The 11,058-nt window shown below is 38.6% G+C and overlaps 1 protein-coding gene across 1 annotated transcript; it reads left to right on the top strand.

The window, feature by feature from the left end:
* The first annotated feature begins 487 nt into the window (after positions 1-487).
* On the top strand, positions 488-5,130 carry LOC133534003 (uncharacterized). Its single transcript, XM_061873095.1, has 3 exons — positions 488-557; positions 4,746-4,895; positions 4,973-5,130. The coding sequence occupies exons 1-3, from the start codon at positions 488-490 to the stop codon at positions 5,128-5,130; spliced, it is 378 nt and encodes a 125-aa protein (XP_061729079.1).
* The last annotated feature ends 5,928 nt before the right edge of the window (positions 5,131-11,058 follow it).

The raw sequence follows: 11,058 nt of genomic DNA, 5'->3' as shown, positions 1-11,058 counted from the left end.
TTTTGCTTGTTATACACAGGAGACCTTAGCTCTTAGCCCCCGTTCAATGCAGCATATTATGACAAGCGTGTAACTGCGGAATCCTACACTGAGCATGGCCCAACATGCTCTTGGCCGGTTTTATAGTGAGTTGGGTTTTTAAAATGTCTTGTAACAATAGCGTGAATAGCGTGTACCTTTTTTGAAAGTACTGCTAGATATTTTTTATCAATATTAAAAGTAGAGTTCCTTCATGTTATAAAAAACCGGAAAAGTGCGAGTCGGACTCGCGTTCCGTACAAATTTAACTTATTTACTACCCGTTCACTTCAAGTAGGCGTCGGTGTAACGTCACAGATAAAATTATTAGTACTGTCGTACTAATAATTTTATGTAATTTTTTTGATGCTTTGTTTTCAGCAGAGTGTGTCCCACTGCTGGGCAAAGGCCTCCCCTCTTTCTCGCCATTTGGTCCTATGCAATGCACACTTCCGCCACTATTTACAAAATGCATCAAGATCGTCCCGCCATCTCCGTTCTGGTCTTCCACTGCCCCGAGATGCATCCTTTGGGACCCAGTCTGTGGATTTGGTCCAGCGCTCGGGGTGTATTCGGCAGACGTGCCCTGCCCAGTCCCACTTTATCTTAGCGGCTTTCATGCCCACATCCTCAATGCCGGTTTTTGATGCTTACTTTATTTCATACTTTTTGCGATTGTATTAAATTTAAGTAATAAAAGCAGTTGTAAGCCGAGTGGATAAGGCATCATACGGGGTTGTGCGAGGAAGTGAGTCCAGAGGTAACGGCCAACTTAAAATGAAGGGGTAGTATTTTTTTTTACTTTAAGACAATATTACTTGCCAAATTTCATAGTTCTAGGTAAACGGAAAGTATATAAATTTTGATTCCTTTGAGTGTTGAAAAATACATTTTTTGCGGCATAAAAGGCCGCTTTTTTACGACAATTTAGTAGTTTTATTTTTCACAGCTTCAAGGGACTGTTGACCTGATTATACGATTTTTATTACAATTTGATACTTCCACGCATTGCCAAGATAAAGGGTCTTGACAGACAGACAGAAAAACGGACATAAGCTAAGTCTGCAGCGATTTTGCCCAGTGCAAGTGTTAAGTAAACATCATAATTTCATAGATGTTTGACATTTACAATAACACTGGCACTGACTGGGCTATCAAAATCGCTGCCAACTTAGCTTGGCCTGACTCCATTAGTATGCAAACTTTGACTTTAGTTAACGAACGGTATAATACTTACGAAGTTTCGCTTGATTTGCTCTTTCAGTATCGATTCAGCAAAGACATGCTTTTGAAGTACTAATGGATTTGCTAGATTTACAACATATTTTAAAATTATGATTCATAGTCAATGATCAATGTTCATATGTCAAATAGTCGCCTCAAGTCCTGACCGCAGTCAATGTTCCATGAATGCTGAATTAAATTATAACTGGAATTAATTGCGAACAGTTTGAAACTGTGTACAATCTTGGACTCTGGTCTCGAAAGAGATAGCTTAAATCAAACACTTTAATTTGAAACATTAGTATAATATGTTTAATTCGGCTGAACCTTAACACGAATCACAAAAAATACAAAACAAAATGAATACCTCCTTATTAAATCCACTATAGACAGAAGTTCGCTAGTTGTAAATAGTTATTTGTTTTATATGGGGAGCTCCGAGTGAAACCAAAATTTCTCACCACACCGAGGCGAGGAAAATACTAACTATGAAATTCCAAAAAAATCGAACCAATTCAAATTCAAATGAACGTAATATGAATGAACGTAATCATTCAAAATCATAATTTAAAAGTCAATTCTACCAGCTAACATAAGGAGACAACATGTGAATAAAATGCAACTTTCTCATTAGTTTTTGAACAATCAAGAGGGCGTTTACTAGTTGGTATGGTGAAAAATAAATACGTGTATAATACGTGTAATAATAAATAATACGTGTCATGAAAAAGTTACCCTCAACATTAAATTTAATAAGATCAGAGGAAAATAATCGAATGTAATAAATTATCTGCAGGGAGAGCAAAAAAACTAGGTTTCCAGAATGTTGGTCCGTGTTTTTCTGACAACCTGACACCCGTGACGACGCTTTATTTGAAATGACCGACCATGACGAGCTAGGAGATCTCAGACATGTACAAATTGTAATTCGACTTGGTAGTTCAAAAGGCCGTTTGCGTTGTCGATAATGAATATTCAATGACTAGTCAAAAGGATCTTTTGAAAGCGGAGGGCCTCGGAATGTTTACATTTTGTTTTTGTTAAGAATATTATGTATTTGTTTTAATTCATAGGTTGGTAATCTGGTTATGATTTAGAGCTGTGTTCATAGTTTAATAATTATTTTTACACATCTTTTAAAACGAATGCGTAATATTAGCTCACATAATAATCTTATTTATCTGAACTGAATATCAATTTACTTCTTACTTGCATCAGTTCTTATCATTTATTTAAATAAATAAATAAATATTATAGGACATTATTACACAAATTGACTAAGTCCCACAGTAATCTCAATAAGGCTTGTGTTGAGGGTACTTAGACAACGATATATATAAATATTTATAAATACTTAAATACATAGAAAACACCCATGACTCAGGAACAAATATCCATGCTCATCACACGAATAAATGCCCTTACCAGGATTAACTACAAATACAAATTAATACATAACTAAAATAAAACTACCTACCTAAAAAGCAAAAGCCTAGGTAGGTTATGTGTTCGTTACTGCGGAAAATAGTAGTAGTAAATTTTAATAAGTAAATAAACATTTTTTAAGAAGAATTATAAATATATTTTTTTAATAAAAAATCATGAATATATAAGTATTAAATTTTTTTGGAAAACTGATTATGCGAATATTAATTTTATGTGAGCTCATATATGTTTTTTATGTTAATACTTTTTATATTTTACCATTATTGCGGTCATATGATCATTTTGAGAAACGATATTGGTCACCTTTATCTGATCAGTGCGGCTGAAGTTATTACTCGTAAGGGAAATATTAGTGGTAATTTCTCCATACAAACGTTCTCGATATTTTCCTCTATTTTTTATATGAGTTTATTATTACCAGTACCTGTTACCTTTATAAGTTTGTTTCTGTCTATACGTTTTGCTTTTTTTGATATTCTAGTTTTTATAAGAACTATGTTACTTTAAACAACGCTAAAAATGGCTAAATAAATAATAATAGGAGTATCACCTAGCATACAAAATCAGAAACAATAAACGCAAAAATCAAGCTATCTTGGGGGGAATTTGGGAGGATGGATCAACTAATATACCTTACACGTACCTTAAAATTCTTAGCTCGCAAATAAGGTCAAAAATTTAAAGGAATATAAATTAAGTCTATGGCAATTATTACTTAAAACAAAAATGTCAAAACTCTAAAGTCATTTTCAGAACATGTAAAAAATCGATAGCTCTATCGAATTGTCCTCACTCTAGTGCCGCCGCTCTAGGCTCCTACACCGCGCGGTTTGGCCAATCACAGCGCGTGAGTTGGTTGTCTGGCCACGCCTTTAATGATGTGGTGGGGGACAGTTGAAGACAGCGAGACTCGTTGAAATTATGCTTCGTTATAAATCTCCTTACTTCTTATATCTATGGTCTTAACTATGGCCCGCTTGAGGGAGTCAAGATTTGTGTGGGGTTTAGCACAGGCTTTCTCCTCAATAACCTGCCATATGGCATAATCCAGGGGGTTAAGGTCCGGGCTGGAGGACGGCCAGTCTTCGTGGGCAATAAAGTCAATTTTGTTCCTTCGAAACCAGGCTTGAGTTGTTTTTGCCTTATGTGCAGGAGCTGAGTCCTGTTGAAAGACCCATGGCTGGTTTTGAAATAGGGTGTGGCTTAAGGGCTTCACTATTCGTTCGAGAACGGTTTCCTGGTAAACTTTGGCCCCAGTTTTCACAGAAATGAACCTGTGTTAGCCCTGAGTATGACACACCCAGCCAAATCATCACATAAGAGGGATGATGGCCTCGTTGCACTCTCGGAACAGCCGCAATCGCCTCTTGACTGTTTTTTGCATACACTCTTGTCATTCTGGCGGTTACAACATTCCTCAATGGTAAAAAGGGGGGTTTTCCCGAGGGTATGCATACAGTATGGGGTTCTTCAAAAAAGGAGTGTACAGGTAGGTGTACAGGCTAAGGGAAAAGTACAATTATAACATTTATAACCTAGTGTGACCAAAAGCAAATAACACATTGTACTACAAAACCGCCTTCTTCACTTCCATAGGTGTATTTAATGCCCTACCTAATTATATTAAAATGTTGGATGGTAATAAATTTAAGATTTAATTAAAACGGATTCTTACAGAAAACGTATTTTATAGTTTAAATGAGTTTTTCGAAGCGATGGAAGAAGAGCCATATGTGTTAGATGAGACTAAGAATAGATGTTATAATGTATATAGTTGTTATGTATTTTTAAGGCTATAAATTGTACGCTCAAACGGGCAACTGTTGATACATTGTTTATATTTTACACCTTTGTGTACACAGTTTACAATAAATAAATTACTTACTTAAAGGGTCGGCAACGCGCATGTAACACCTCTGGAGTTGCAGGCGTCCATAGGCTATGGTGACTGCTTACCATCAGGCGGGCCGTATGCTTGTTTGCCACAGACGAGGAATAATAAAAAATCATAACTTGGTCATTGAGTCTATTTTCTAAAATAAAGCTATATTTTGCAGGTGGTTCATATGCTACATTTGGCGGTAAAGACGCCTCCCGAGGGCTGGCAACATTCTCCGTGACGTCTTCAGACAAGGAGTATGACGACCTAAGTGACCTCAACTCTATGGAGATGGAGTCAGTTAAAGAGTGGGAGGCTCAGTTCCGAGGTATTTGTCCATTTTAAAGTATTAATATCAATAAATTTTAAAGTATCAGGCCAGAGATGCATGAACGTTGGCGGTAGCTCGGAGCGACTCGCGCCGCGCGCATCCCGCGTTTGGACGCGCCGGGCCGTTGCGGCGCCTGGCCCCGCCGGGCTCATCGCGCACCCCTGCACAGTGCCCAGTGCGAGCAGAACAAGAGCGTGATGCGCGCTCGCGCCCCGCTCACGCTCCGCTGTAGTGTGACGAGGCCTTAAGTTATTAAAACATTAGATTTATTTAAGGCTTCGGTTTGCAAAGCAAAGGCAAAGTTACTTCTGGGAACCTACTAACTAGTAATATAAACAAAAAAAAAATGTAATCTGCACATACTATTCTATAAAATTAAATACAATCGTATTCAAATGAAAGGGCGATTTCAAGTTTTCGTCTTTTATATTACATCTCTCCTAAAACTTTTTGTTCAGAGTCTTCTGAGTTTCATATAAATAAAGCATACGGCCTGCCTGATGGTAAGCAGTATCCGTAGCCTATGTACGCCTGCAACTCCAGAGGAGTTACATGCGCGTTGCCAACCCTAACCCCCTCCCACCGTCGTTGAGCTCTGGCGACCTTACTCACCGGCAGGAACACAACACTATGAGTAGGGTCTAGTGTTATTTGGCTGCGATAGTTAAGCTGGCTATCTATCAAACACCGGATTCTAATCACCATTCATGTGTTGGATTTGATTGAGTTATTGAACAGGAAATTCGAAATTGAACAGCCTGTTTATTATCTACGAACATTTTCAGTTACATTGTTTGCCATAATTGCTTGCAAAGTACCCTACTAATATTTTTTTCAACACCTGTATTAACGTTAACGCCAAGCGGAAAATTGTAACTCAAGTTTTATTTTGCACACCTTTACATAGGTAATACACACACAGACATAGGTATGATCTTACAAAATGTATGATGCAAAGTTTTGAAAATATATCTATAGTTTGTGTTAAATTATTTCTAGATATTGAAGAACACCGCGTCGACTTCAAATGCTCTTCGCGGTGGTCTTGTTTGTTTTGATCCTTGTTACCAATTTTTACGGTTTCCTTAAATAAAGATTGACTCACACGGATAGTTTTATGTCCGCCTATTTTTACGGCCATTTTATTACCACAGGTGTCTATCACTTCATTTGATTGATACGGTACTTTTCATGTCTTTTTTATAGCTTCTACGCCCTTTGCGTGGCAAGGTTACAAGAGCAAGCAAGGATACAAACAAAATTCTACTGAATTTCTCGTTCATACTTCATTAACGTTATTTTCGAGTTCATTTATCTCAATACTTCACCGCCGAAGTCTTTTATAGGCACGTGGCAACTTACCCATTCTCGGAACGAGCTCGAGTGTCACTGATAGCCATATTGAGTGACGGATGTCTTCCTGCCAGTTTTTCCTTTCTGCTTGGCTTAAGTTGTAGATGGCGCTGTTTTAGGTTTTATACGTTAAGAGAGATAGAATAATGTTTTTTTTTTCTATATACGAATTGTATTATACAATTAGTGAGCTTCCTTTTAATCTACACCCCATACTAGTATTCATCCGACAGCAGTGAATTACCATTCCAGAGAAATCAAGGATGACTGGACAAACAATAAACAATGAATCAATTTCATAAAAATTAATTAAAAGTACTTCTCACTATACAGATTAGCTGATTTTAGGGACTAGCTTCTCCAGCCACCATCACCATCGCTGGCAATAACATTCATATAGTTACTTTTGTCAATGAAACCTTATTTTTCCCCAGCGTCCTCTTCGCCGAAGGCTACGCCAACATCAGCATGACGATGCTATACTACGGCAACGAGGACGGCAAGGCCGGAACGCACTTCCCCTTCAACTTCGACTTCATCACGGATTTGTCGTCCGAGTCCAGGGCGCGGGACTTCGTGTACGTCATCTTGAAGTGGCTTTCGTATATGCCGTTTGGAGCGGTGCCGAATTGGGTGGTAAGTAACTTGAAAGACTTGGAAAAAATTAGTTCTCTTGGTGTGGCGTCGTTTGGTTTAGATTGATTTGAATTGTCTTTTTGTTACGGGGGTTTTTATTACTCGATAGTAATTCACTTTCGAGTAATAAACAAAACTTCATCATTCAAATCCACGAATTGCTGTTCCTGCCGAGGCATAAATAGTGCTTTTCTCCAAACATGCGAGGAAATCAGGTAAAATAATCATAATTTAAACATGAACCAGCACTCAAATATAATTGCCTTCAATTTATCCTCACTACTAGGCATTTAAATTCTACTAATATAATTGAAAACGAGTGCTCAATACCACTAGATTCCCAATTTCTATTGCTCGTATTTCTAAAATATTCGCCGTTTTCCACAGATTTTAGTCCTATTTAAGGGCGTAATGGGCGAGGATAACGAGACAGTATAGCCGGGCGACGCGGGTCATGGCCCCGGGTCCCCGGCCACCCGCCGCCATGGACGTCCCGGAACCGCAGTGCGCGCCGCCCGAGCCTCCCGACCTGTCTGAGAATGTTAAGGAATGGCTGCCACCGAAAGTGTCGGGTACGAGACGCTATTTTTTAATACTTCTGATGACGTAGATAATGCCCATAATAGGGTTGTTTCCATCTACAAATCTTAGGGCAGAATTGTATCCCAATAAATTCTTTTGGATTATAAGAACATGTTAAACTACTTTTAGGGGACCTGTAATGACCATATTTTTGTAAATATTGAATTTAAAATATCTTTTGGCACACGTCACGTGACCAAACTCGAAACGTCATTGAAGATTCTGATGACGTCACAACTCTCGGATTGACACTGTTGACAGTTAGGCGATAAACAACAAATGACAAATGTCAGTTGACAGTTCGTATCTTCTACGTGTGTATGAAGTTATGTGTCAAACCGTAAACTGTGACGTCACACAATTTTCAAAGAGCGTTTTGGGCGCGAAAGCATCTGTCAAAAAATATTTTGTTAATTTAACATATTTAAAGCCGTTTTTAGTATAAAAGTTGCCACTAGTGTTGGCTAATTTATCTCAGTAACTTGTGATTTGATTTCAACTGTTGCTCTTTTTAAGTGAAATATACTTAAATTAAAAGCAAAGTTCCTTAACGTAGAGAATTCCGAACAATACGCAATACGTACCTAATACAAAGCGACCGTGAACTAAGTTTCACGGACTCAGACTGTTTGTTTGACAAATTGGCAAAATAAATTATCAATTTAAATCGGCTTGTTCCTACTTTGATGAATTTATGTCAGTACTTACCTACTCAATCAATGATTGTTTTGATTTGAGCCTTGGGACTTTGTGAGTGCACATTGATAACATGAATACGAATAAATACTGTTTTATAAGATAAGATTTCCAATGTTCGTTGTACTAAATGATTCCTCTGTGTTGAATCTTGTGGGTCGAAGGTTACACGCAATTGATAGCATCGTCAATTAGAGGAGTTCTTAGGGTACCTTTCCTCTGTAGCGGAGATGAGAGGAGACGTGCTGGAGTCAACCAATGGTATTTGTTGTATACCAGCGGAGCGGAGAAGAGATGTGGATTTAGTTTCTATCGTATTCTAGTTTTCGTTTAAAAAAATTAACAATGAGAATGTGCTAAAGTGTTCAATGACTTTTACATACATTGTTCCGACATGGCTTAGGCTCCTTTCGTCAGCTCCTGTATTTGGCATGTTGCCAGGCACCGTTTGCAACCAAATTTAATGCTAAATTGAGCCCCCCCCACTAGTTGACTCGTGGAATATCGCAACATTTAGCGTAATGAGTGTTATAACTGGATATCGAGTGCTTGCCAACGGTCGCACTGCTTTAATGTGCCAATATGTAATGTGTGTTTTAATACCAATGTGTGCAATTATAATTGCTGTTCACTGAACACTTATTATTAAACACCCATAATGCAAAAGCCATAAACAGAATGCCCGCAAACAGCGTAAAGCCCGCGTCATACATGTTAATTTTAGTTATTATGTTCAATAGTTGCAGTGGTCTGCTGCTAAACAATAGCATGCTTACGTGCTAGGATCGAGTTGTATGCACCACGCACATACTTAATAACATTCATAAAGTCGCCAACGGTCATCCCATAAATAACAGTTTTACTTTACACAATATATCAATACGGCTTCAGATGGTATGATTGTATCGTGATGGCTTCACCTTAACCCATTCAGGGCCCGTGACTCAGCGTATGGGTCATGTTCAAACAGTCGCGCAGGGCCCGTGACTCACATGTGAGTCGTGAATAAATTCTGATTTAAACATAAACAAAACGTAATATGACGAAATAATATAAGTATAATTTGAGCTAACAACCATCTTTATAAGGCATGTTGAAAAACAAGAAAACCCCATTTGTTTTAGCGCCAAAATTCCAGAACATTCCCCTTACCATTTCCAAGAGTATCGGGATACTCGGTGTCGACATTACGAACGAAGTCCAGTTTCAGGGTCATTTGGAACTCAAAGCCAAACTGGCCTCTAAGAAGCTCGGGGTGCTCAATAGAAAATTAAAGTCCAATAAGGAGGTTACACGGGAGGTTAATGCGTATTTCGAGGCCCTTGAAGAGACGCACTTCCGTGAAGGCATAGAGAAGTTGCAGATTCGTTGGGACTTTGGGACAAGTGCGTAGCAATTTGGGGGGATCACGTACGGAAATAAAATAAATACATTTGCAATATCATTATTGTTTCATATCAAATCAAGTTACTTCTCAAACAACCCTCGTAATATGTACTCTTCGAAGGCCGCAAACATATACATAACATATATGGCTCTTCAAATAAGATCGTGGTCTGGTATTTTTGCGGCCTTGTGTAATATATTATTGCAAATATTGCAATAAGAGGCTTGCGCCAGTCTTCATTTTCCTAGAAATCACACGACGGATTAGGTACGTACGAATCTTAACACCAAGAAGTATATTTGGATTTAGTATTAAAGATGAAATGAAAGTGAATCTAATCATCCTTTGTGTATGATATAGTAGTCCCGAAGCGTGTAGTTGAGGGCGGGCGGCAGGCTGGCGGGGCGCGTGGGAGGGTGGGTTTTAACTTTAGGCATCGATCGATCAAGGGCGACGACCTTCAATGTCATACTTACTTTCATTTCGCCAGGTGACAACCAAGACCCACTAATTACTATCATAATCCAAAAAACTCGGTGTGCTCAATGGGTACCGGACACGCGCCTCTCCTCGGCAGCCCCGGCGAACGACCTAGGAGAAGTACCAGCCTTCGTTGTCCAAGAGAGACAGCCGGCAGCCATGCAAACATCAATAGAGGTAAAGCAGCACTCAGGTAGACTCCAGTTTTACATTGATAATTGGCGTGATATCACAGATGATCCGGTTGTTCTGCAGTATGTTGTTGGATACAAAATCCCATTTAATTCAATAGTTGTACAAGAAATTGAAAGATATTCGTACTGCCACAAAACTGGTACCTAAATCAGGATACCTAGCAATGATTGACCTTAAAGAGGCATATTTTTTAATTCCGAATCAAGCCTGTTTTTACTAAACTTATGAAACCATCAGTTATTACACATCTCAGAAGTAAAGGCTTAATGCTTGTAATATATCTAGACGATATATTGTGTATATGTCGTCCTTATAGCGAATGCCAGAAACCGTATCCCTCTTAGAGAAATTAGGATTTGTGATTAACGACAAGAAAAGTATATTGTAGCCAAAACAGACATGTACCTTTCTAGGATTTGATTTATAAATTTTCGCAATATAAGCCTAGAGTTGCCCTACAAGAAACGAAAACATATCTATGATCAGGCTCCCCACTAATATCTTGGGATTAGGTTGTCAGTTGTCAAGTGGATCCAGGTTCCCAACTAAAATCTTGGGACTAAGTTGTCAAGTGGACTCCCCACTATCTTGAGTAGGTATGTAATTTCTAGTGGTAGGCAGGGTCACCGGTCTAATCTAGTCGGGAGTGACATTGTCTATGAATATGGGCCTGGGTTCGAATCCCGGTAAGGGCATGTGTTTGTGTGAACAGCACAGATATTTCTTTCTGATTCATGGGTGTTTTCTATGTATTTAAGTATTTGTATATTACGAGTCTATAATGTGCAGGTGTCGCAAGGATAAGGTTTCTCGCCTGTGTGGACTCGCATA

Source organism: Cydia pomonella, unplaced genomic scaffold (assembly GCF_033807575.1).
Source record: "Cydia pomonella isolate Wapato2018A unplaced genomic scaffold, ilCydPomo1 PGA_scaffold_31, whole genome shotgun sequence".
Taxonomy (NCBI): Eukaryota; Metazoa; Arthropoda; class Insecta; order Lepidoptera; family Tortricidae; genus Cydia; species Cydia pomonella.
The sequence above is the reverse complement of the archived record's forward strand: the minus strand, read 5'-3'. Positions and strand labels throughout refer to the sequence as shown.